The sequence below is a fragment of the Rattus norvegicus genome, chromosome 14, assembly GCF_036323735.1.
Source record: "Rattus norvegicus strain BN/NHsdMcwi chromosome 14, GRCr8, whole genome shotgun sequence".
NCBI lineage: Eukaryota > Metazoa > Chordata > Mammalia > Rodentia > Muridae > Rattus > Rattus norvegicus.
The window spans coordinates 3,040,221-3,067,931 of NC_086032.1; the positions used below are offsets into that span (position 1 = coordinate 3,040,221).

General features: G+C 40.0%; 1 protein-coding gene across 7 annotated transcripts in view; it reads left to right on the forward strand.

The window, feature by feature from the left end:
* Positions 1-27,711, forward strand: part of Hfm1 (helicase for meiosis 1) — a 106,465-nt gene that overhangs the window by 38,118 nt on the left and 40,636 nt on the right. For 6 of the 7 annotated variants that reach the window (XM_017599385.3, XM_063273649.1, XM_008769948.4 and 3 more), the window contains 11 exons: positions 6,100-6,180; positions 9,517-9,608; positions 10,905-11,011; positions 11,093-11,140; positions 13,882-13,979; positions 14,058-14,189; positions 19,234-19,319; positions 19,865-19,948; positions 20,075-20,232; positions 21,425-21,528; positions 21,895-22,041. In XM_017599385.3, the coding sequence (XP_017454874.1) occupies positions 6,100-6,180; positions 9,517-9,608; positions 10,905-11,011; positions 11,093-11,140; positions 13,882-13,979; positions 14,058-14,189; positions 19,234-19,319; positions 19,865-19,948; positions 20,075-20,232; positions 21,425-21,528; positions 21,895-22,041 (1,137 nt within the window). Of the gene's footprint in view, positions 1-6,099; positions 6,181-9,516; positions 9,609-10,904; positions 11,012-11,092; positions 11,141-13,881; positions 13,980-14,057; positions 14,190-19,233; positions 19,320-19,864; positions 19,949-20,074; positions 20,233-21,424; positions 21,529-21,894; positions 22,042-27,711 lie in introns of those variants that run through there. The other variant, XM_063273650.1, reaches the window with a different exon arrangement.

The following is a 27,711-nucleotide window of genomic DNA, read 5'->3' on the forward strand; positions in this document are numbered from 1 at the left end:
AATCCCCAACCCCTTTTCCTTGCTTTTTAAAAGACTCCAAAAATTACAGAAAGCCCACATATACATGGAAGTTGAACAACACTCTACTCAATGATAACTTGGTCAAGGAAGAAATAAAGAACAAAATTAAAGATTTCTTAATGAAAATGAAGGTACAACATGCCCAAACTTATGGGACACAATGAAAGCAGTGCTAAGATGAAAACTCATAGCTCTAAGTGCCTCCAAAAAGAAACAGGAGAGAGCATACATCATCAGCTTGACAGCACACCTAAAAAGCTCTAGAACAAAAAGAAGCAAATACACCCAAGAGGAGTAGAAGGCAGGAAATAATCAAACTCAGTGCTGAAATCAACCAAGTAGAAACAAATAGGACTATACAAAGAATCAACAAAACCAGGAGCTAGTTCTTTAAGAAAGTCAACAAGATAGATAAACCCTTAGCCAGTCTAACAAGAGGGCACAGAGATTGTGTCCAAATTAACAAAATCAGAAATGAAAAGGGAGACATAACAACAGAATCTGAGGAAGTTAAAAAAACATCAGATCCTATTACAAAAATCTATATTCAACAAAACTGGAAAATCTGGAGGAAATGGACAATTTTCTAGACAGATACTAGGTACCAAAGTTAAATCAGGAACAGATAAACCATAACTAAAGAGCCCCATAACTCCTAAAGAAATAGAAGCAGTTATTAAAAGTCTCCCAACCAAAAAGAGCCCAGGACTAGATGGGTTTAGTGCAGAATTCTATCAGACCTTCAAAGAAGACCTCATACCAATACTGTCCAAACTGTTCCACAAAATAGAAACAGACGGAGCACTACCAAATTCCTTCTACGAAGCCACAATTACTCTTATACCTAAACCACACAAAGACCCAACAAAGAAAGAGAACTTCAGATCAATTTCCCTTATGAATATTGACTCAAAAATACTCAATAAAATTCTCACAAACCGAATCCAAGAACACATCAAAACAATTATCCATCATGATAAAGTAGGCTTCATCCCAGGGATGCAAGGATGGTTCAATATATGGAATTCCATCAATGTAATCCACTATATAAACAAACTCAAAGAAAAAAAAACACATGATCATTTCATTAGATGCTGAGAAAGCATTTGACAAAATTCAACACCCCTTCATGATAAAAGCCCTGGAAAGATCAGGAATTCAAGGCCCATACCTAAACATAGTGAAAGCAATATACAGCAAACCAGTAGCTAACATTAAACTAAATGGAAAAAAATTTGAAGCAATCCCACTAAAATCAGGGACTAGACAAGGCTGCCCATTCTCTCCCTACTTATTCAATATAGTACTTGAAGTCCTAGCCAGAGCAATCAGATAACAAAAGGAGGTCAAAGGGGCTGGGGATTTAGCTCAGTGGTAGAGCGCTTACCTAGGAAGCGCAAGGCCCTGGGTTCGTCCCCAGCTCCGGAAAAAAAAAGAACCAAAAAAAAAAAAAAAAAAAGGAGGTCAAAGGGATACAAATTGGAAAGGAAGAAGTCAAAATATCACTATTTGCAGATGATATGATAGTATACTTGAGTAACCCCAAAAGTTCCACCAGAGAACTACTAAGCCTGATAAACAACTTCAGCAAAGTGGCTGGTTATAAAATTAACTCAAACAAATCAGTAGCCTTCCTCTGTTCAAAGGATAAGCAGACTGAGAAGGAAATTAGGGAAATGACACCCTTCACAATAGTCCCAAATGATATAAAATACCTTGTTGTGACTTTAACCAAGCAAGTGAAAGATCTGTATGACAAGAACTTCAAGTGTCTGAAGAACAAAATTGAAGATCTCAGAAAATGGAAAGATCTCCCATGCTCACGGATTGACAGGATTAATATAGTAAAAATGGCCATTTTGCCAAAAGCACTCTACAGGTTCAATGCAATCCCCATCAAAATTCCAACTCAATTCCTCATAGAGATAGAAAAAGCAATTTGCAAATTCATTTGTAATAACAAAAAACACAGGATATTGAAAACTACACTCAAGAATAAAAGAACTTCTGGGGGAATCACCATCCCTGACTTCAAGCAGTATTGCAGAGCAATAGTGATTAAGAATTGTATGGTTTTGGTACAGAGAGAGACAGGTAGATCAGTAGAATAGAATTGAAGACCCAGAAATGATCCCACACATCTATGGTCAATTGATCTTTGACAAAGGAGCCAAAACCATCCAATGGAAAAAAGATAGCATTTTCAGCAAATGGTGCTGGTTCAATTGGAGGTCAGCATGTATAAGAATGCAAATCAATCCATTTTTATCACCCTGTACAAAGATTAAGTCCAAGTGGATCAAGGACCTCCACATCACACCAAATATACTCCAACTAATAGAAGAAAATGTGGGGAAGATTCTCGGTCACATGGGCACTGGGGAAAATTTCCTGGACAAAACACCAATGGCTCATTCTCTAAGATCAAGAATCAACAAGTGGGACCTCATAAAACTGCAAAGCTTCTGTAAGGCAAAGGACACTGTGGTTAGGACAAATCTGCAACCAGCAGATTAGGAAAAGATCTTTACCAATCCTAAATCTGATAGAGGGCTAATATCCAAAATATACAAAGAACTCAAGAAGTTAGACTCCAGAGAGCCAAACAACCATATTAAAAATGCGGTACAGAGCTAAACAAGGAATTCTCAGTTGAGGAACATAGAATGGCTGAGAAGCACCTAAAGAAATGTTCTAACATCCTTAGTCATCAGGGAAATGCAAGTCAAAACAACCCTGAGATTCTACTCACACCAGTCAGAATGGCTAAGATAAAAAACTCAGGTGACAACAGATGCTGGAGAGGATGTGGAGAAAGAGGAACACTCCTCCATTGTTGGTGGGATTGCAGACTGGTACAACCATTCTGGAAATCAGTCTGGAGGTTCCTCAGAAAATTGGACATTACACTACTTGAGGACCCAGCTATACGTCTCCTGGGCATATACTCAAAAGCTGTCCCAACATACAACAAAGACACATGCTCCACTATGTTCATAGCAGCCTTATTTATAATAGTCAGAAACTGGAAAGAACACAGATGCCCTTCAACAGAGGAATGGATACAGAAAATGTGGTACTTCTACACAATGGAATACTACTCAGCTATCAAAAACAATGACTTCATGAAATTCATAGGCAAATGGATTGAATTAGAAAATATCATCCTGAGTGAGGTAACCCAATCACAGAAAAACACACATGAGTATGCACTCACTGATAAGTGGATATTAGCCCAAAAGCGTGAATTACCCAAGATACATACAATCCACAGACCACATGAAGCTCAAGAAAAAGGATGAACAAAATGAGGAATCTTCAGTCCTTCTTAAAAGGGGGAACAAAAATATTCATGGGAGGGAAATGGAGGCAAAGTTTGGAGCAGAGACTGAAGGCACAGCCATTCATAGCCTGCCCCACATGTGGCCCATATATATACACAGCCACCAAAACTAGATAAGATTGATGAAGCTAAGAAGTGGATGCTGACAGAACTGGATATAGATGTCTCCTGAGAGACACAACCAGATCATGTCAAATACAGAGGCCAGTGCTAGTGGCAAACCATTGAACTGAGAATGGGACCCCCATTGGAAGAATTAGAGAAAGGATTGAAAGAGCTGAAGGGGCTTGCAACCCTATAAGAACAACAGTGCCAACCAACCAGAGCTCCCAGGGACTAAACCCAAAGACTATCATGAACTGACCCTTGGCTCCAATTGTATATGGAGCAGAAGATGGCCTTGTTGGGCACCAATGGAAGGAGAAGTCCTTGGTCCTGCCAAGGTTGTCCCTACAGTGTAGGGAAATGCTGGGAGGGTGGGAAGAGGGGGTGGATGGAGAGGGGAACACCCTTATAGAAGAAGGGGAGGGGGACAGGATAGGGAGCTTATATCTGGGAAACTGGGAAAGGGAATAACATTTGAAATGTAAATAAAAAAATTTGGATAAAAAACTCCAGTTCTTAGCTAAAACTATCCTCAACAATAAAAGGACTTCAGGGGGAATCACTATCCCTGAACTCAAGCAGTATTACAGAGCAATAGTGATAAAAACTGCATGGTATCGGTATAGAGACAGACAGATAGACCAATGGAATAGAATTGAAGACCCAGAAATGAACCCACACACCTATGGTCACTTAATTTTTGACAAAGGAGCCAAAACCATCCAATGGAAAAAAGATAGCATTTTCAGAAATGGTGCTGGTTCAACTGGAGGACAACATGTAGAAGATTGCAGATCGATCCATGCTTATCACCCTATACAAAGCTTAAGTCCATGTGGATCAAGAACCTCCACATCAAACCAGATACACTCAAACTAATAGAAGAAAAAGTGGGGAAGCATCTCAAACACATGGGCACTGGAAAAAATTTCCTGAACAAAACACCAATGGCTTATGCTCTAAGATCAAGAATCGACAAATGGGATCTCATAAAACTGCAAAGCTTCTGTAAGGCAAAGGACACTGTGGTTAGGATAAAACGCCAACCAACAGATTGGGAAAAGATCTTTACCAATCCTACAACAGATAGAGAGAGGGCTTATATGCAAAATATACAAAGAACTCAAGAAGTTAGACCGCAGGGAGACAAATAACCCTATTAAAAAATGGGGTTCAGAGCTAAACAAAGAATTCACAGCTGAGGAATGCCGAATGGCTGAGAAACACCTAAAGAAATGTTCAACATCTTTAGTCATCAGGGAAATGCAAATCAAAACAACCCTGAGATTTCACCTCACACCAGTGAGAATGGCTAAGATCAAAAACTCAGGTGACAGCAGATGCTGACGAGGAGGTGGAGAAAGAGAAACACTACTCCATTGCTGGTAGGATTGCAGACTGGTACAACCATTCTGGAAATCAGTCTAGAGGTTCCTCAGAAAATTGGACATTGAACTACCCAAGGACCCAGCTATACCTCTCTTGGGCATATACCCAAAAGATGCCCCAACATATAAAAAAGACACGTGCTCCACTATGTTCATAGCAGCCTTATTTATAATAGCCAGAAGCTGGAAAGAACCCAGATGCCCTTCAACAGAGGAATGGATACAGAAAATGTGGTACATCTACACAATGGAATATTACTCAGCTATCAAAAACAACGACTTTATGAAATTCATAGGCAAATGGTTGGAACTGGAAAATATCATCCTGAGTGAGGTAACCCAATCACAGAAAAACACACATGGTATGCACTCATTGATAAGTGGCTATTAGCCCAAATGCTTGAATTACCCTAGATGCATAGAACACATGAAATTCAAGACGGATGATCAAAATGTGAATGCTTCACTCCTTCTTTAAAAGGGGAACAAGAATACCCTTTTGAGGGAATAGAGAGGCAAAGATTAAAACAGAGACAGAAGGAACACCTATTCAGAGCCTGCCCCACATGTGGCCCATAAATATATAGCCACCCAATTAGACAAGATGGATGAAGCAAAGAAGTGCAGACCGACAGGAGCCAGATGTAGATCTCTCCTGAGAGACACAGCCAGAATACAGCAAATACAGAGGCGAATGCCAGCAGCAAACCACTGAACTGAGAACAGGACCCCTGTTGAAGGAATCAGAGAAAGAACTGGAAATGCTTGAAGGGGCTCGAGACTCCATATGAACAACAATGCCAAGCAACCAGAGCTTCCAGGGACTAAGCCACTACCTAAAGACTATACATGGACTGACCCTGGACTCTGACCTTATAGGTAGCAATGAATATCCTAGTAAGAGCACCAGTGGAAGGGGAAGCCCTTGGTCCTGCTAAGACTGAACCCCCAGTGAACGTGATTGTTGGGGGGAGGGCGGCAATGGGGGGGAGGATGGGGAGGGGAACACCAATAAAGAAGGGGAGGGGGAGGGGTTAGGGGGATGTTGGCCGGGAAACCGGGAAAGGGAATAACATTCGAAATGTAAATAAAAAATACTCAAGTTAATAAAAAAAAAGACTCCAGTTCTTCTAGAACAATTATGTTACAGCAGACATCTTCAATATATTTAATAGTAAATTTTTATTTTCATTGATTCCTTATTTTACTAAACTTAAAAATATGTTTTCTATAATTGAACAGAGTTATGTTTGAAGAATCTGAAAGATTTATCATCGCTAGACCTAATAAAGATGGATGAAGACCTTAATTTCAGATCAACAGGTATTTTTCCTTATGGTGTCACTGAGTTTAACGCTTGCTTACTAAGACTAAAAATTATTTTTACTAAAATTTAAGCGATGGTAAACAAAGTTGTGATTTTGTTTTCAGTAGAATATTAACATCTATACCTATAAGGCATTGGTTCCCTTTCTATTAAACACATCTAATAAATGATCAGGTAGCATGTTTTCCTCCTCACCATCAATGGATGCTGCCTGATTTTTTTCTTCTGATATGTGTTAATTCTGCTTTTAAATGGGAGCCTCCTTGACCTTTCTTTTTAGTATGAGCTTCAGACTTTGGATCTCTGTTCCCAGTTTTGCTTCTTGGGAAAATACAGCTTAGCTTCACAGACTCCGCTATAAACATGTAAATTCATTAAAAATTACAGTCTATGTGTTTGCAGCAGCAAAGCTGAAAGGAAACATGGTTGTGTGCTGCCAGGTGTGGCAGTTCACGTTCCCTCAGAAACCTCCGCTCAGGTGAAGCAGTATTGTTGACTTTTACTCTAGAAGAGAGTATCAGGATGGGTCAGGATGAAACGAAGGTAGTTAAGAACCAGTCTTTATAGAAGTGTAGACATGGGCATTAAGGAAAGGGACAGGTACACAGGTACTTAGGACAGGATGCTGTGCATGTGTGGGCATGTGGTTCTCAAGAGAGTCTCCACCTTCCTGTCTTTTTAGCAGTCATGTGTGTGATTTTCATGGCTTCTGAAGTTACTCTGTTCAAAAGATTTCTAAGGAATGCTTTCTTCCCATTTTTCTTCCTTTTGGTAAGCTAGATAAGAGGTAGTTCCGTAGGGTCGCAAGGGTCAAAGGAGTCCTTTGGATTTCAGCTCTATCCAGGTAAAATATCCTGTTCTTTGAGAGTTGTCTGTCTGTCTAGTTTTTTTCAAGACAGGATTTCTCTATGTGGTAAACTCGCTCTGTAGACCATTCTGGCCTTGGACTGATGGAGCTCTGCCTGCCTCTGCCTCCTGGGTGCTGGCCTGTGCCACCACCACTCCGCTCTTTGAGGATTTATAAATGATAGCTGTATTTATATTAACTATTTTGGTTGACTTTAGCAGAATGCTATTTTATAATTATTTAGGCTGCCATTAATATAGGTAGCAGTTCCTAAATAGTATTTCTAATTCTTTGAATTTTAAAAAATTCATTTTGTTTTGCTATAAGATAAGTCTCACTCTGTACCTATTGCTGGTCTCACACTAAAGACAATCCTCCTGCCTTAGCCTTCAGAGTGCTGGAGTTGCAGGTGTGTGCATCACATCTCAGTTAATTGTTTTTTATGACTTTCTTGTTATTTCATGTTACTAATATTTTATCTTCTAGAGTTTGTTATTTCTATATAAATTATCTATATATTCTAATATTTCTGCTTCATATAATTTTTGTTTTTAATTTGTGGTAACAAAACTCAAATATTTGACTAGTTTTATCTGTGAGCTTATCAGTGTTTTCCTATCTTAAGAAAGATTACTCATTTAAAAACAGCTGGTATCTGTGAGAGACTGGCAGTCATTAGATTGGTCTAGATCATCTGTGAAGGAAGGAAGGGAAAGAAATGCAGCAGGGCAAATTGGAGCATCCCTTGTGAGCCTAGGTGCACTTGACCAAGACCATGGGGAATCAAGTCGGAGATAAAGTTGTCTGTTGGGCAGGCTCTCACCTGGCAAGCCTACACTGGCTTACTGCATTTCACTGCTGGGAGGGGCTTATGAAAGTGGGGTTTTGTGTTGATTTCATGGTGATTTCAGACTGATTTGGAGTAAGTGTAAATGGACCCATGGGCCGTGAGGTGCCTTCTCACAGCTTCCATGTCCCTGCCCTGCAGACTCTGCTTTAGTGCCTTTCAGTTGAAATTCTCTGGGTGTGTCAGTTGGTAACTGTATTGGCAGCAAGTTGCTCTGAGTTCCTGTTTACTCATAAGTCTTTTTTCCCCCCATTTTGGTTCCATATTTTGACTTTGGATCATTTTCTTTGTGTTTCTTTTCCTCTAGAATATTTTTTATTACCTAAGAAACTTTATTCCCATTAAAAAATCAACAAACACTAGTGTTTTCTGAAATTTTAAAATATTTTGTGGGGTAGGGAAATGCTCTATATTAATTTTTAAACAGATGGTGAAAGGACCATTTTTAAATATATTCCCCAAATAACAATGTTCTTGTGGTTTGCATTGCACACCACTCTTTCAGAAGCTGACACACTGCACTACCGCATTCTGGTTAAACACACGCAGCAGGCTCCTGCTCAGGGCAGTGACTAGCTGACCTAGCTCCCTCCAGTCTCTCTCAGTTAACTCTGTCTACTTTATAACGTTCTTAATGCTGCTCCCTCAGCTGGCATGCCAGACAGGGCCTCTTCGGGAGAGACTGTGGTTCATATGTAAATGCCGATTGCTCCCTTGAGACCCAGGATGCCACTGGGCTCTTCCTGGCTGTTTGCTGTGTATTGAGAGGACTGGAATATTTTGGGTGCTTTTGGATAAGTACTACTTAGACCCAGCAGCCTTGAAGGGAAGTCATTCTATCCACTCCTCACCTCATTTCTGATTCCCAGTCACCCTGCTATTCTACTTTCAAAACAATTTATCTTGAAACTCCAATTTAACTAACAATTTCTCAGGAATTCTGTGGCCTAGTTAATCTTACAGATCAGATCCCAGTTCTGAGCGCCTTTCAGGGAAAGCTTCTTAGGGCTGCGGTAGCTGTCTCTCACCATTGTTTCTCTTTAACAGTGAAGCAGCATTCGTTAAGTACCAGGCACCACAGCCAAGTTTAGGTGTGGGCTGTGATTACCCTGTACATTGGGAAGTGCCCACATGACTCTTAAGTAGTGAGCAGGGTCCATACCAGGTAGACTGAGGAGAGCTCATGGTCCTCCATGATGTCCCCTTCTAAACTGTCGTAAAGGCAGTCTTCCTTATTTTCCCATTTCCATAAATCTTGATTCTCCCCAAGGCCATAGTGGCTTTGTTTTCTGTCTACCAAGTCATATTAGCCACATTTAGAATCCTACTTAGAACTCATTCTTGTTACCAGGTCATTCTGTACTGACCATTCTCTTAGGTAGATTTCTCTCAACTTTAGCTTGTATACAAACATTGTCATTCAGTGGATTCTGTTCTCCACCTTCCTGTGGTTATCTCCAGCCAACTGTAAGTGCTGTACATTGTGCTTCTACATTTGGGGGACGTGTTGTGGGGTCATTATAAGCACACAGTGCACACTAAGTAGATGTTAAGAAAATGCTTATTAAACTTTTTTCTTAAAAACCAAGTGGTATCAGCTACTGTGGAAAATGTTTCTTTTTCCATCTTTTCTAACAGAGGCAGGAAGACTAATGGCATGGTATTATATTACATTTGAGACAGTGAAGAAATTTTGTGCAATCAGTGGAAAAGAAACTTTATCAGATTTGGTGAGTTTCATTGAAAAATAGTAATTACAGAATAAATTAATATTGTAGAGACAACTCATTTATCTCCTATAACTTAAAATTGAACAGAAAGTAAAAATCATTTGAATGGTTAGTTCCCTCTGATTATGAGATAGAGAATTTAACTTCTAAGAATATAATATATTTTCATTTATGTTTCTCACCAAAGCTAAGAAAAATGTATATACAAATAGGTGTGGCTACTGTCTGACAACTTATTTGATAATGACGACTACTTCAAGTATAGCATAATATATTAGTGAGCCTGCCATGAATGAATGACAGGATATTCATTCACACACATGCACAACATGACAGCATATTGCTGTGGTTCCCTGTGCCTCATCCCTTCCCTAAATTATTTGCCTAAGCATAGCAGTAACAGTGGAAATAGTGTTGTGATAGCCCAGGTTGGCGAAGCTGATTCTGGAGAAAATAGGACCAATAAATAGGTTGTACTTAGAGATAACGGTGGGAACAGTTTTGCAGCTGCCATGATGAACAGACCACAGGCTGCTGCTGGAAACATGGGAAGAAAGAAGAGATTGGGAGAAGAAGATATTTATTCTTAATTTTGAACCATATCTTTTAATTTTAAATATCAATTAGTTACCAGAGTATTTTTATTAAAGATTGCACTGCAAAATCCTGGTTATTGTTAAGGAGTTATGTGAGCAAACTTTGATAAAGTAAAAGATTTTTATTTCCATGTAAATATTATTCTTCTCTAAGAAGAAATAGAAATTAACAAATATTCAGTGTCAGTACCATTTCAGTGAGTTTATTACGTGAGAGATTTACAGCACGTAGTTCCATCTCCCAGAACTAGCCCACAAATCCAGTTTTCTTAGTTTTTAAAGCATCTTTGCATTGCTAAATCATTGGGATGTTGATTTACAAACTACAGAAGGTCAACAGCAGCAGCAGCAGCTGTGGCAGACAGACAGAAGAGCAGCAGCAGCCGTGGCAGACAGACAGACAGAAGAGCAGCATGCACTGTGCCTCTTGCTGCACGGATAGACATTTGGTTTTGGCCACTGTTACAGTCTGAGTGATATCATCCTGACACCGATCACATTGTCCATCACAATGTCTGGCATATAGAAGCCGCTTCTAAGTATTTATTAGTGAATGAATCTTAAAAGAAGTAAAACATATAAAAAGCCACCTTTAAATTCTGCTTTGCTAACAAATAAAGCCAGGGTGTCCTAGGCAACATGAGGCTAAGAAAAAGTTTAAATGCGATCTGTTAAACTGACAAGTGCTTAACTTTTACAGATTTCAATGATATCCAGCTGCAGTGAGTTTCTAGATGTGCAGCTGAGGATAAGCGAAAAGAGAACACTGAACACACTAAACAAAGACCCAAACCGGATAACCATCAGGTACAGAGATTACATCCTTTACAGAACTCAGGAGGTTTTATTACCTGAATAATAAGAAGCTTCTGTGTATTTTATTTACAGATTTCCAATGGAGGGGAGAATTAAAACCAGAGAGATGAAAGTAAACTGGTAATGAGAATGTATTTTCTGATGAACTAAACTCCTGCACTCTGGTTTGTGACTCGCATGGTGGGGCTCCAGCTGTTCTCAGAAGTCATGCTTTCCCTGCTCCTTCTGTGTGCTGACACTGCTGGCCTACCATGCCCAGCTTCCTCTTCAGTTTTAAAACCTAGTTCCTTTCATTTAATTTTAAAATATAATGTGTTTACAGAAAAATAAGGAATCAGAATTATATGTTAAATAAATTTCTAAGAACTTTCAGATTTTAATTAAAATAAACTGAGTCTGGGGATGTAACTCAGTGGTAGATTGTAGTAGTGTACGCCAGGCCCTGCCTTCAGCCCCACTACTATAGAAGGGAAGGAAAAGGAGGGAAGGGAGGAGGAGGAAGGTCAGACAAGCAAAGACAGAAGCAAAACAAAAATTTTAACTAGGAAGTCACTTGTTGACAGTATATTCTGTTGCGGATAAGATTAGAAAGAAAATGTGTTTATGCTAATTGGGATCTCACGTTAGCATGAATGACGACCTGTGCGTGAAAATAATGTGACGTTAAAGCACAACTGCTAATGTTGACTCAGCAGTGACGGATGCTCTGAGAGACAGACAGAGAGCCCCCAGAGCACCAGTTGTGTTTGAGGGGATAGTTAGTGTGTTGAGAGTGCAGTGTTCACAGGCAACAACTGGACTGACAGTAAGGCACATGGTGGCCTGTGACTTTTGCCCGGTTGGTAATTGAAAATGCAGCAATATACTTTTCTGCTACGATGTGTTGATTTTCAGGGTATGTAGGCCTTGGTACTTAGGTCTTGATTTTAATGATGTGATTCAAGGTAAAAAGTTTCTTGTTTTTTTGTTTGTTTTGTTTTGAGACTGGGTCTCTCTGTGTAGCCTTGACTGTCCTGGAACTTGCACTATAGACTGGGCTAGCCTCATACCTACAGAGATCTGCCTGCCTCAGCCTCCCAAGTGCTGGAATTAAAGGAGTGGGCCACCATGCCTGGCCAATAAAATGATTTTTTACATAGCCCAGTAAAGCCACTTAACTCAGGAACTTTTTTCTCTTTTAGCTAGGGAAGTTCATTTTTTTCTTTAAGATATTTTCAACCTCTTAGTCAATTTTATGTCCCAGATATTGTATTGCACAGATGATATAACATTCAGATGCACAATGGCTTGGCCAAGGGTGTTGCTGTGTGAGGACTAAGCTAGAACTAGAGCTCTTGACTTGGTGGGTTTTCCCTTACACTCTGTTGCATCGATTTCTGTGTCCAATCAGGTCAAGATGTTTTTTCACAGACATTTTTTTTAATTTTTTTAAGATTTTATTTATTATTTATATGAGTACACTGTTGCTGTCTTCAGACACACCAGAAGAGGGCATCAGATCCCATTACAGATGGTTGTGAGCCACCATGTGGTTGCTGGGAATTGAACTCAGGACCTCTGGAAGAGCAGTCAGTGCTCTAACCGCTGAGCCACCTCTCCGGCCCCTTTCACAGACATCTTAAGAATACTTTATTGTATCTGAAGCACTTCCACCACACCTACCTTAAATTAGGTAATACATTCTTTTGCTTAAGGCAAGGAATTTAAACGTTGGTGACTTTACAGTTAGTTTCACACATATCATTATATGTGCGTGCGTGCATATATACATATAAACACACACACACACACACACACACACACACACGCACGTGCATCTTATTTGAATGTAGCTGAGGAAAGATGGCATGCATGTTTGCAGACGCCCTCTCCTAATGCAGAGTTTATATACAGGAGATGAGTGTGTGCTAATATCTAATTGTTCAACTTGCACAGCTCTCTTATATCCCTTGCTTTCCTGAACCTCACATCTGATCACCAAGTAGATGTTAATCCTGTTAGTTGTGAAGTGTCCTGTAAGGTGCAAGCTTTTCATCCCGCCCTATTCACAGCTTTAGTGACTAAGTCTTCCCTCCTCAACACTGGCTACTGCCCTCAGCAGGTGTTTGTTCAGTGACTGCTAGGATACCGTGTGGAGCCATCGCTGACTAAGTCTATGACCATGTGTACTGAGGTTGGTGTGGTTTGGCATGTTGAAACCAGTCCTCTCTGAACCAGTACTTTGTCCCAGTTATTGCACACACTCACCCAGCCACTCCTTACTTACTGCCATGCACCTCTCCTGAGAGTGCAACATTTCTTTTTCCACTGAAGATGACACCAGAAAGTAAACTCACAGTGCATTACAGTTTAAATTTTTCTTTTGAGTCAAGGTCTCTGTGTAGCTCTGGATATCTTGGAACTCACTGTGTAGACCAGGCTGGCCGCGAACTCATCAAGATTCGCCTTTCTCTGTTGCTCTCCCACCCTGCTTCATTGCTGCAGGTTGTGATGTGGTTTCCAACAGGGAGACATGATTTTAGAAAGGGTTCTACTTACTAATCAAGCATTGTTATTAAGTATAAGTGTTACTCTAAAAGTAGTTTGCTCCACTAATTTAACAAATGCCCCAGTGCCCTTCGTACAGCATTGAGAAGCACCCCATCCAGACAGGGAGAAACTGGCTTAATAAAAAAGTATAAGAAGACAATGAGAACTCATCTTTTGTGTTGGGAATGGCCTTCAACAGGAGTGAAGCCAACAGACTCTCATAGCTCTGTACAAAGCAAGGCAGAAAAGTCCTAAGGAATACCCAGTCAGTCCATGTCAAGTCCTGTGTGACTGTAATCTTTAAAAGGAAATAATGAACCATGTTTTCCCAGTCTTATTCAGGCTCAGCTAGGATGCATCCCTATACAAGATTTTGCTTTGACACAAGATACCTCGAAGATTTTCAGAAATGGCTCACGAATTGCAAAATGTATGTTAAATCATTAATAAATTTTCAACATTTTTCCAGTAAATTAATATACTATATTTAATAATGGAATTTTTTTAGGGTTGTCAGATTTTGTGACTGCTCAGGAACAGAAGTTTGCTGTGCTTTTAAACAGTGTGATTTTAGCTAAATGTTTTAAGTGTAAACTCTGGGAAAACTCTCAACATGTTTCAAAACAGCTGGATAAAATTGGTAGGTATCAAGACGGGCTGCTTGTCATTCTCTGCAATTTCTTTTACATTTCACTAGTAATAATATTATTTTATGATGATTGTACATTTTAAGGAAAATATGCCTTTTTAAGGTACGGTGCTTGTATTTGAGAACTGGAATTTTACATGCTCTTACTTTCATGGTTACCAGGGAGAGAGCTGACGGGCTGGCTCTGTGGGTAAAAGTGCTTGCTGCTGTGCCTTATGGCCTGAGCTAGAACCTGCTCCTCTGACCTCCACATGGGTGTTCCATACACACACACACACACACACACACACACACACACACACACACACACAGATATAAACAAATGCAAAACAATCCTTATTATGCATCAACTGAATGATTAAACCAAATACAAAAATACAAGAGAAATCTCATTTTAAAATTTGTGTTGTGAAGCTTATATTTATATTGATAATGAATTTTGTTTTACTAATTAGGTGACTGTGGATTATAATCTCTTACTTCTGTAATTAATAATTTAATGTGTCCGTAATGATAAGATATAAAACTATTACTGTCAGACCCAAAGTCTTGTGTAGACTAGAAAATTAATTCATTTATTTGTATCGTAATTATTTCTGTGTTCAGTACTAGCAGGATATTAATGTTGGTCATAGCACTTCTGCAGGTAGAAGGCTGTTCCTGACTACTTTATGTTAGGACATAGTACAGGGCATACCCTAAAATACTGCAGCGTGCCATAAAAACTGGACCCAGACTAAAGAATTCTGGGTTTTTTCTCTTGTCTTAGTTACCTTACTTCCTAAATAATGCCAAGATCCACAGCCTCATGGCTTTGTTTTATATGTGTCTCGGGACCATTAGAAAGTACATATAGTGGAAGCTGGTGGTAGTGATACACTCGTATAATCCCAGCACTCAGGATACAGAGGCCTAAGAACCAGGAGTTCAAGGCCAATATTTATTATGGCATTAAGTTTAAGGACAGCATGGACTATTAGTACATGAGATCCTGTCTCAAAACAGCTGTGTGTGGTGGCACATGCCTTTAATCCTAGCACTTAGAGGCAGAGGGAGGCAAATCTCTCAGTTTGAGGCCATCTTGATTTACAAAGTGAGTTCCAGTACAGTCAGGGCTTCACAGAGTAACCTTGTCTCAAAAGATCCCAAAAAACAAAATTAGAAGAAAACAAAACAAAAACAAAAACACCTAACCAAGCAAGAAGTTATGCAATGGGTCTTACCAAGCAAGAAGTTATGCAATGGGTCTTACCAAGCAAGAAGTTATGCAATGGATCTTTAGGGATTGCTGTTTGGTTGCTTTGGGCTTGTTTGTTTTTAAGTGCTAAAGATCAGACCCGATCCAGACAAGCTACACTGAGTATTCCACAACCCCTTTTTGTCTCTTCTGTGTTTACGATAGGATTGAGCTGTGTAGCTATGTCTGCTTTTTGGAATTTGTGATCCTCCTGGCTCAGTGTCCTGGGTGTTGAAACCACAAGCATTTACTATCACAGGCTTTTAAAAACTAATATTTATCATATATATTTTTAATATATACGTGCCGGGTGTGTGCAGTTGCCCATGGATTACAGAGGAGAGTGCATAGTGTCAGGTGCCCTAGAACTGGAGTTATAGTTCTATGAGCTGCTCAGCATGGGTTCTAGGAACCAAACTCAGGTCCTCTGAAGAGCAGAGCATGCTCTTAGCCACTGAGCCATCCCTTTAACCACAGCATTCTTATTTTTGAACAAAGAACTTGAGCAGATATTTTAAATCTCTGTGTCTCTCTCTGTCTGTCTGTCTTTGTCCCTGTCTCTCTGTCTGTCTCTCTGTCTGTCTGTCTGTCTGTCTGTCTCTCTAGCTGGCTTATTTCTCACTATATAGACCAGGCTGGCCTCAGACAGACATCCTCCCGCCTCTTCAGTGCTGGGATTAAAACTCTGAGCTGCCATGCTCCACAAGTCCTACTTTTTAATTTCTGTGAAATTTATAGTCAGTAGGAGTAACAGAGCTGGCCAAAAGGTTCTGAGAGCTTGGATAATGGGGGGATTAGGTAGTAAGATCAAAATCGAGTAGGAATTCCTATTGGAAAGGTTCACTATATTAGCTGCTTATCTCATTGCTGTGTCAAAATAACTGACATTAGCAACTTAAGAAAGGAGACTTTATTGTGGCTCATGATTTGATCAGCAAACCTTTGTACTGGGCCAGGCATGGCAGCGGAGTTGTGTGGCTGCTCACATGGCATCTGCAATCAGGAAGGAAGAAAGATAGATGCTGGTGCCTGGCTTGCTTGCTTTTATTTTCTCCTTTTTATTTAGTGTAGGATCCTGGCCTATGTGACAGTACCACCAACATTCAGAGTGGGTCTTCTTTCTTTAGTTAAGCGTCTTTGGAATTACCATCATGGACACACCCATAGATGTGTTTCCTAGGTGCTTTGCTTCAGTTTTGGTTTTTATATTATTTTGTGTGTTTGGGGTGGTTTGTCTGTGTGTGTATCTGTGTACCATATGCATGCCCTCTGGAAGTAGAGAAGGATGTTGGCTCCCTGGGACAAGTTACAGATGGCTGTGAGCAGCCAAGTGGGTGCTGGGGATTGAAACCCAGTCCTCTAGAAGAGCAGCCAGTGCTCTGCTCTCACCCAACAGGGGTTGCTCAGCTCTTCCTAGGTGATTCCTGATCCAGTCAAATAAACAGGGAAGATTCAAACTACACGTACGTCATCTATAATGGCAAGCACTCTAGATTTGAAGAGGAGGTTTCACCTTTTAGACAACAGCATTTCACAGGGAGATTTGAAGTTAGGTAAAGGGCAGCTGCTAAGTTCTCTTCTGCTCAGGTTGCTCTTTTTGTCTTTATAAAGTAGTGTTAGCCTGGGTGTCTGTCGTATTCTGTCTTTCCCAGATTGATTAAACACCAGCCAGCTTTCACACAGTACTCGGCACCACTGAACATAAAGAAGTAGGTCTAAGAACCAAACTTGAGAGAATCTAAGCAGAAGATAAAATCTAAGTTCATACCAAGAACCATGAGAAACACAAGATAATAAAACTTGACTTCAATTGTGATTTAAACAAAATAAAATAAAAATCAGGAATAGCTTTGAAGAAAACAAAGAAATATGAAGCAATTATTTATACTAGAAGGTATGATTCAAGAATGAATAAGATAGACTCCCAGGAGGTAAAGAACCAGATGTCTGTCACACCTTCATCAGTAATGCATATCTTAGAAAAGTAGGTCATGTTTTGGAATCACACAATTCTTTAAGTATTCTTTAAACGGGATTTGCATAAATTTGTCATAAGAGGGTATGAATTTTAAATTATAGTTTCTGAAAGCATAAACAAAAAAATAGCCCAAAGGGAAAATGAGCAAAATAAAATAAAAGAACAGCAAATGTGACTGAGGAACACTCAGTAAGAGGCGAGGGGCAGGACACTCAGTGGAAGTGGTTATGTGGGTCAAGTCAGCAGTTAAAAGAATTCAGCTACAGAAACAAAGTTGCCATTTCATTGTAAATGTGGGAAGCGCTAGGCAGAAAACACAAGCCATAGCGGTCCAGGCTAGATGCAGAAACAGCCAGCTTTATCTCAGACAGAGAGGCTCAGGAAGCCATAGCTTCATGCATAGACCTATCATGTCACCTTTGTTTGAAGTTGAGGTATAATTATGTTTGTCTATTGATGCTTACAATGTATAGAAATGAATGTTATGGAGTTGTAAATATTAGAGGCAGTAATTTTTAAAATTATTAACATTTTTAAGTGTGTATGTGAGTGTGTTTACATCTCACACTAAGTATTTGGAGGTCAGAGGGCAACCTGATGGAGTCGGTTCTCTCCTTCTACCATGTGGGTCCTAGGTCGTCAGGCCTGGTGGCACCTTCACCACTGATGTGATTGTGTCGTAAGAATGAATAGGAATTTCCCAAGAATAGTTGAAAATTGGAGTAAGGAAATAGGAGTGTCATGCTTCATGTGTAGTAAAGCTGAGGGTTGAATCATTATGTAGACCCAGGAGATTTTGTTTCTTATATAAAACACATAAATTCTATTCAAAGTCTGAATTCTAACTATAAATTAGTCAATTTTGTTACTATAACAAGACACTGGAAGCTGGAAACTTTTAAAGGAATGAAGTAATTTATTTTGCTTTTTTGCACTTTCAAGGGGATGGTCCTGTCATCTGGTTCTCACTAGTGAAGGTCTTCTTGGAGATGACATAGAGAGACAGGAAGAAAAAAGGCTGGGGGAGATGCCTGGATTGCTCTCTATGCAGTAGCCCTTGTCTGCTCTCCATCCAATAGCCCACTTACTTTGGGTAGACCCAGGCAGGTCAATACACTAGCATTAATCCACTTAGGAAGGCAGAACCCCAGAGTCCTAGGAACTTCCCACAGGACCTACCATCCAAGTCCTCCACCTGCTCAGCACTGCCACAGTGAGGGGCAGTGACTTCAGACAGTCCTTGGAGGACACACTCAACAATGTACAAACCACAGCCGTTCGATGTCTGACTGAGTCTTTCTGAAGGGTTTGATTTGCAACTAATTTTTACAGCCCTGGGGGTTGACACACTAGGCTCTTATATGCTAGGTATTATGGCTTGAATATGCTTGGCCAAGGGAGTGGCACTATTTAGAGGTGGCCATGTTGGAGTAGGTGTGTCACTGTGGGTATGGGCTTAAGACCCTCACCCTAGCTGCCTGGAAGTCAACATTCTGCTAGCAATCTTCAGATGAAGATGTAGAACTCAGCTCCTCCTGCACCATGCCTGCCTGGACTCTGCCATGCTCCTGCCTTGATGATAATGGACTGAACCTCTGAACCTGTAAGCCAGCCCCAATTAAATGTTGTCCTTATAAAAGTTGCCTTGGTCATGGTGTCTGTTCATAGCAGTAAAACCCTCACTAAGACACTAGATAAGCATTCTACCACCAACCATCATCTCCAGCTAAAAAGGTATTTACTAATATAGTTGATAAATCATAATATAGCTGTTTCATTTAAAACAGCTTAAAAACTTCCCTTTGATTAATTTTCCACAGGCATATCATTGTCAAATACCATGGTAAATGCAGGCTTGACGTCTTTTAAAAAAATAGAAGAAGCAAATGCGAGAGAACTTGAACTGGTATGTAGTATTCTGTGTTCCCAGCATTACTGACTCTTTTTAAATTCCAAACCCCAGTGTGTAATGTTTTCATTCCTATGAAAATTTGTTTAGATGTGGGATATGGCTCAGTCAGTAAAGTCTGTGCTACACAGTCCTGAGGATCTGAGTTGAGAGCCCAGCACCCATGTCAGAAACTAAACCCAGAGTCTGTAACTCCAGCTTTTAGGAGGTGAAAGCAGGAAGATCTGGGTGTGTGGTCATGTGGTCCAGTGCAGTCAGTGGGCACTGGGTGCAACTTGTCTCCTAAGAACAAAGGTGGTGAGCAACTGAAGAAGACTTCTTCCCCACCACCCTTGACCTCAGTCTCCTTACCATGCACAGACACTCGCATACATGCATACATGACCATATAGAGCACACACAGAAATATTTTCTCCTTCATAGTCATAAGTATTTCAATTACAGAGGTTTGGGGTGAGAAATTAATATGTGAAGTCTAAGAACTATTTCAGTAAGAGTTGTAAGTGTTTGTGATAAGAGTATAATGGTGTAACTATGTTCAGATTTTAAATAGACACCCGCCATTCGGGACCCAGATAAAGGAAGCTGTGATGTATCTGCCAAAGTATGAACTTGAGGCAGAGCAGGTGACTATCCTCTTCCTTGAATATTTTGACCATCTTTAAACGTAAAGCTTTCGTTCCTTCAATTGAAGCCGGGTATGAATAGTGAGATTATTTTAAAGCATTTAATACTTAATCTGTTTCTTGAAGATTGCAAGATATAGTGATACCAAGGCAGAAATACTGGTGACCATTATATTAAGAAACTTTGAGCAGCTGCAGACCAAAAGAACAGCGCCAGACTTTCACTATGCCACCTTAATCATAGGTGATGCAGATAACCAAGTCGTTTGTAAGCACAAAATTATGTGAGTAATTATGAAATAGCAACTTGATTTTATTTTCAAACATTGTACATGAAATTATTACTAGAAGATACAGTGGTTACATCACCACATAATCAATTAAATGACAGTTTCCTGATGTAACAGTGGGACAAGTTTTCCCAAGAGAAAGAATAATACTAACTTTTAGTGTGTTGCTTTAGGTCATTCTATTTAGAATTAAATGAAGAAATTATAAAGTCTTTCACCATGGAGGGATTTGTAACAAGAGAACAGATGGACTCTGGGGCCTTTCTGATTCTGCTGCTTTTCTTCCTTTATGGCCTTAGTATTCTTTGAATATAGTCTTCTACTCAACTCAGAATATAAGCCCTCTTTCCAAGTTAACATGTAAACAGCAACTGTAACTTAATTACAATATTACAACATTACTCTGTTACAGAATACAATCAGATCAACCATACAGGAAGGAACCCTCCACATGCCTAGTCTTCTAGTGTGCCATTTTATAACTTTCTCTTTAGCTGTTTTTCCCCTCAGAATGTCTTAAGTGAACTGTAAAGATAATAGTTTCTGTGGTGCTAGTCCTTCTTAAGCACTTAGTAGGCTGCAAATAACTGTTCACTGTAACTGTTCTTCAACTAACCCTGGCACACTTAGAACATACCATTGTATAAACCCTTACTTCTGGGGACTATGAGAATGAATTCAGTTCAATAATAAGTCTCTTTTTGTTTGTCTGTGTCGATATCAGATACAAACTATTTCAAATTCAATTTAAAAGATTGTTGAAGTGATTGTACACAATCACAAGTAAGTAGTATTGATTCAGAAGCAACTCATGTCTTGCTGATCACTATATATTTCTATTTGGCCTCAAATGAGTCAGTGCAACTTGGGATCAACTTTTGGTCAAATAATTTTGGTCAAGTGGTTCCCTGGTCATTTGAGGTAGAACAAGCCTGCAGTCCTAGCACTTGGGAGGTGGAGGCAGGAGGATCAGGAGTTTGAGGTCATTCTTAATTGCATAGCAAGTTTGAGGAGACAAACAAAAAATCCCCACCGACACATTATTTCCCCTCAGAATTCGGGGAAAGTGGTTTTCAGTCATTGTCTACTATTCAGGACCTGTCTGAAGAAAAACTAGTCCTTGAAATCAATATATTAGTTCCTCTTGTGTTTGGATCATTTTAAATTATACATTACTGTTTTTCAGGGATTCTGTCTTGTTAAAAAGTGGAAATTGGGTTAAAAAAATTGATGTGAAGAGAGCTCTTATATCAGAAGATCTCAGCATAAATCTAATTAGCTCTGATTATGGTAAGTTAGTTGAAGTAATGAAGATATAAATATAAAAATGTGACAGCATTTAAGAGTTATTTCCTTTATGCTAGCTGGTACAGAGTAATGACATGCTATGAATAAACATTGAGGATAACTTCATATACGTAAGAGTATAATTCAGTTCTGCTTGTTTGCTTATAAACATTTGCTTTTAAGACAGTTAAATTTCAATTATAGATTTTAAAACTTTATTAAGATAGATGTATACCTTTTCATTTTTATATTTTAATCTTTTCAAAATATTTTAATTTTCTGTACTATGAGACATAAAAAGAAATAGTCTTGTGTAAGGACTTAATATGATTTTAATTAACATTTGCATATATCTTCTTCTCTTTCCAGTTGGTCTTGATATTCACCAGAAATTTACAGTCTTTTATTTAGGACCCAGGAAGTTTGTAAATCAAACAGTTACGGAAAGAAGCTCAGGAACAGGTCTTTCTCATTCCGAATGCTCAGACAGAGCTACTGCAGCAGGATCCAGTAAAAGTAAACAGCACTGTTCATTTCTACTTCTGTTAACACATCAGTGTGACCCAGGAGGATTGTTACTGCAGGATAATGCCATTCAAACTGCTACTCTCCAGGATTACATATTTAGGTTTCATTTAATAATAACAACATATTATATTAATAATATATACTAGGAATGTTCTCTTATGATTCCTATTTTTCAAAATAGTGTGATAGTTGGGCAACAAGTTATTTGATTAGTTTTACATGCATTATTCCTCTTTGAGTGTACTGCATTTGTAGGAGCATTGTCTGAAGAACAGTGGTGTGGGAACCCAGAGACTTGAGAAAGCAGAGCAGAGTGAAAGTAAACTTCTTATTTAACTCTCTATTGTGAGTAATTTTAAGCATACACTGATGTAGACAGAAGTGTGTGATGGCTCTAGTAGTTCTCACTAGCTACCTTAAACAAGAATCAACTCATAGCTTTTACTATGTACTCAATACCTTGTTTCAGTTTTCTTTTTTAAATTCTGAAACAAAATTGTAAGTAAGTCGTAAACAATAACTACTTTTAAGCTATACTTTACACACAAAAGCTAATGTCATACATTATGGAGTCAATGTGGGAATTACTGTCTCATATGCTATGCAGGGTATATACTTCTATACATCTTGGTATTACGGAGGTGTGCCAGGTTGGCTCCTCAATCCTCTTGGCTTGTCTCTAGTCCTTTCAGCAGTTCTCTCACAGTGCCACAGCAGGGAGGAGTGCTGTACATTACAGGATGTTGGCGGTGGAACTGGTTACCATATGCTGATGAACAGAGCTAAGCTAACATTGGGCCTGCTGACAAACCATCACAATTGCTACTTCAGTCAGGTGTTCCCTTGAACATAAATCCAAGGGAAAACAACTCAACCAAGAATAGTCACCTTAAAAAAAGATGAGAAGGGGGACCACAAATTAGAGAACACTTACATCCCAGAAGACACCAACACATACAGTGTACATAAAGTGAGAAATTACAGTGAACATGACCAACACTTCCAAGAAACATTCAGGAGACTACACCTAAAGTCTACAGGATAAATCATGTCAAATAGTTTAGACACTCTATTAATGAAATTATAGCTGAGAATTTAAATTTACAAAAAGAAATAGTTAAACAAAGGAAGTATTTAGGACCCCAAATAGATTTGACCAAAAAGATCCTTATGATTTGTCAATAATCAAAATGTCAAAAATAAAAACAAACAATTCAAACAACTGTAAGGGGGGAAACAGAGAGGCAAAAACATCAGAATAACATTTAGATCTGCCTTAAATATTGAGCCAGGAAGGCAGAAAACAGTACTTTTCAAGTCCTGAAAATAAGTAACTATCAAGAGTGTTATACTCAACAAAGTATGCTATTAAAATTGAGGAGAAATAGGAATATTTCAGACAAGCACAAGCTAAGGCAACTTATGCTAACTAAGCCAGAAATACAAAAAAAAAACTCTGAATAATATATACAGAGGAGGAAAGACTGATTCACCCATGAGAACACAGGGGAGAGTACCCTTCATATGAAGACAGACAAGGCACAGGGAACTGATCATGCTCAATTCAGCAAAGCAGCAAGCATCCAGTACTACCAGGGGAAGAAGAAAAGAATTAGTCAGCAAACCAGCCAACCAGAACAACAACCAATAGAATCATTAGTAATAGCAAACCCTCCAGTAATTGAAATGCTTAAAAAAATTTAGAAATGAAAGACTCAAAACCAAAATAAAATACAGTAAAAGCTATCATCAGCACCTTGAATAAAAATGCCCTTTTAGACTTATCAGTGAAAAGATACAGCCTGTCTTAGTTTGTTCTCTGCTGCTGTAATGACACACTAACCAAAAGCAGCCTGGGTGAGGGATGTTCTACTGGCCTACAGGCTACAATCTGTTATCTGGGAGAGCAGGCAGAAGATTGGAACCGGAACCTGAAGACATGAACTGAAACAGAGGCCATAGAGGAACTCTGATGACTAGCTCACTTCCAAGATTTCCACGTGTACCTAGCCCCACCCGCTAAGTGGAGTATGGTGCTGCCCACAGTGGGCTGGGCCCTATTATATCAATTGAAAATCAAGAAAATGTCCTCACTGACACAGTCACAGCCTACTCAAATAGAGACAGTTGCTTTGTCAAGATTCTCTCTTCTCTGGTATGTCAAGTTGAGAACCGAGATTAGTCACCACAGGGTCTAACTAGATTAAAGAACAAGATCTAATTATCCCTTGTCTCCCAAGAAACTCATATAACTAGAAAAGACAACCAAACATTTAGAATCTATTGCTTACCAAGCAAATAGACGCCACAAGCAGACTTGTATAATCATTCCCACATTGATAAGTAGACCTCAAATAAAAACTCCTCGGAAAAACATTAGCCATATATTAATAAAGGAAAGCATTCATCCAGAGGTTATAAGCATTATAATATGTATATACTTAAGGAGACTTTCTTGGACCAGCCAGTGATATGATGGTGACACAGAGGCTTGTTAATATTTTAAAGCTTAGGTCTTTTGCTGGGCAGTCTCCTGACTACTCTGACCCACTGCATCCCACCATGTAGCCAGGTCTACCTCTTGTCCTCTGTTTGCTGGCTGAATCTCCCACTGACTTAGTTAGGGTTTTACTGCTATGAAGAGATGTCATAACCAGGCAACTCTTATAAGGACAACATTTAATTGGGACTGGCTTACAGGTTCAGAGCTTCAGTCCGTTATCATCAAGGTGAGAACATGGCAGCATCCAGGCAGGCACGGTGCAGGAGGAGCTGAGAAATCTACATCTTCATCTGAAGGCTGCTAGTGGAAGACTTACTTGCAGGCAACTAGTACTTGGTTATTAAAGCCCAGACCCACAGTGACACACCTACTCCAACAAGGCCACACCTAATAGTGCCACTCCTTGGACCAAGCATACACAATCCATCACACCCACCTCTGATTTCTCTGCCTGGAAGATCCATCCTTCACTTTAATGGCCCAACTGTTGGCCATTAAAGCCAATCAGATACAATTCTAGACTGCCTTAGGCAAGTGAGGAAGAACAAGTATTTACAGAATGAGACAGGTGATGGGCCACAGAAATAACAATATCAAGATTCTGCCAGCATTTAGCTCTCTGCTGGAACAGAATTAACAATTGAGTATACAGAGACACACCTTCACACAGTGTACCCCAACATATACTGAATTGAGGACCACAGTAAAGGTCACATGGGTCCTGACACAGGGATAGTAGGAGATTCACTAACCACCTCACTGTCCCAGAGGCTGTTCAAACTAAAACTAAAACACAGCCAAGGAGCTTCAGAACGAATTACACCACCTGCCAACAGCACTTAGAGAGCTAAACAATACTGCATCAATAGATGGAGCATACACTCACTCCTCACTCTGACAAGACCTTGGAGTCCTGCTGTGAAATACCAAGGAATCCCCAGAATTCCTGTCAGTTTCTAGCCTGTTAACATCTGCTAAGGGGAGCACAGGTACATACACTGTCCTGGTGCACCATCTTGTGGCTGCTTTTCAAAACACAGCTCTCAAAAGACTTGGATAAAGAGGGTTTATGACAAAAGAACAATTTAAAAAGGCATTTCCTCCTAGTCATCTCCTCTCCTAAATAGTCGGTTTTCCCTAAGTGAGTTAAATGACCATGTGGGGTAGAATCAGCACAGCCGCCCTAACTCTAGAGGCAGAATGCATGAGAGAAAAGGCTCTGGAATTGACTACAGAGAGTCCAATCTCCCAATGTTCTTTTTTTGTTGTTTTCCTTTTCTTTTATTGGATATCCTCTTTATTTACATTTCAAACCCTTTCTTGGTTTCCCTGTGGAAACCCCCATCCCATCCTCCACCCCCTGCCTTCATGAGGGTGCTCCCCCACCCACCCACTCCCTCCAGCCTCCTGCCTGGCATTCTCCTACACTGGGGCATCAAGCCTTCACAGGACCAAGAGCGTCTCATCCCATTGATGCCCGACAAGGCCCATCCTCTGCTACATATGTGGCTGGAGCCCGTGGGTCCCTCCATGTGTATTCTTTGGTTGGTGGTTTAGCCCCTGGGAGCTCTGGGGGGGTCTGGTTGGTTGATATAACCATAGTCTGAGCATTTACTCTGCATCTGCTGAGTTAAGTTTCTCACATACACAGTAGAAGTCAGCTAAGAACGACCAGATAGTTGAGGAAGATGTGGAACATGGAAAAACCTCAAAGTAAATGAAAGTGGGTAAAAGGCCAATGGAACAATGGAGAATGTAATAAACATGAGAGCAACCTCCTAGACATCAAGCATCCATTTGCTGCCATAAAATGTTACCATAGGCATAGATGAAAGAACAGGGATCGTCACAGAGAAGGCACACACGACAGACGCCTCAGTCTAAATGCTCCCTGGGATCCATGTGGTAGGAGACAACCAACTCCAGCAAGTTGTTCTTTGGCCACACACACATAAATTTTGGGTTTTTTTTCAAAACTCTGTGTGTGTGTGTGTGTGTGTGTGTGTGTGTGTGTGTGCGTGCGTGCGTGCGTGCGCGCGCGCGCGCCCGCGCGAGCACATGTGTATAGCAATGAGTCCTGGAACTCATTATGTAGACCAGGCTGGCCTTGAACTCAGAGATCCTTCTGTCTCTGCCTCCAGAGTGCTGCACCCCACACTTGGCCTTAACACTTTTTATTTTGAAAATAGATTTTTAACAGTATAGTAGACATGTGTATTAGCCAGAAGATGGGGATGTTCCATTATTTTTGTAGTTCTTGAGATTTTCTTATCTCTAGTTTCAGAAATAATTACACAGAAATTTCTCTGTCTTTTACTATGGTCACAAAATGGCTTTATCTGAGCATTGTTTGTATTTTCCAAGTCAGGTTGAGAACACAATTACTTTCAGATGCCAGGGATTTATTATTATTAATAACATTTTATCGGCACTTGTATGTGATGGTTAATCTTCACTATGAATTTGACTGGATTTACAGTCACATAGGAAAGACACTTCTGGTTTCAGGAAGTTTATGTGCACTGTGTGTGTGTGCACAGAATGCAGGTGCCCACAGAAGACAGAGACATTGAATTTCCTTGGAGTGAGAATTACAGGCAGTTGTGAGTCACAACTGTGAGCCTTGGCCTCTGAAAAGCAGTGCATGCTCTTAGTTGCTGAGCTGTGTGTCTCCAGTTGTCAGATGTTTTGTCACAGCATCAGGACGAGTGACTAACACTGCAAACAGATTTTGTCGCTGTGACACCTGAAACACTTTAACTGAGGAAGGATTTATTTCAGCTCAGCAGTTTTAGCTCATGCTAGCTGGTTGCAGTGGTTCTGGGCCTGTGGTGCGGTAGTGAGCCCTAGGGTCAGGGTGTGGTAGGGAAGAGCTGCTCATCTAGGAGCAGACAGAAACAAGTGGAAGTCAGGGAGAGAGTGAATCCTTCAAAGCAATTCCTCCTCTGCAAACTTACAGAGCTGGACCCTGTGTCTAGCACCACTCCCGTGTCTTAGCACCACTCTTGATGGTGCTGGGTTATAAAGCCCTGGAAGGATTAGTCCACAGAGGACATTTTATATCCAAACCATCCAGTACCTAACAGACCAACTGTCTCAGTCCTCAAAGAGATCAGATGTCTGCCTTTGTAGTGGGAAGCCTCATCCGTTTCTCC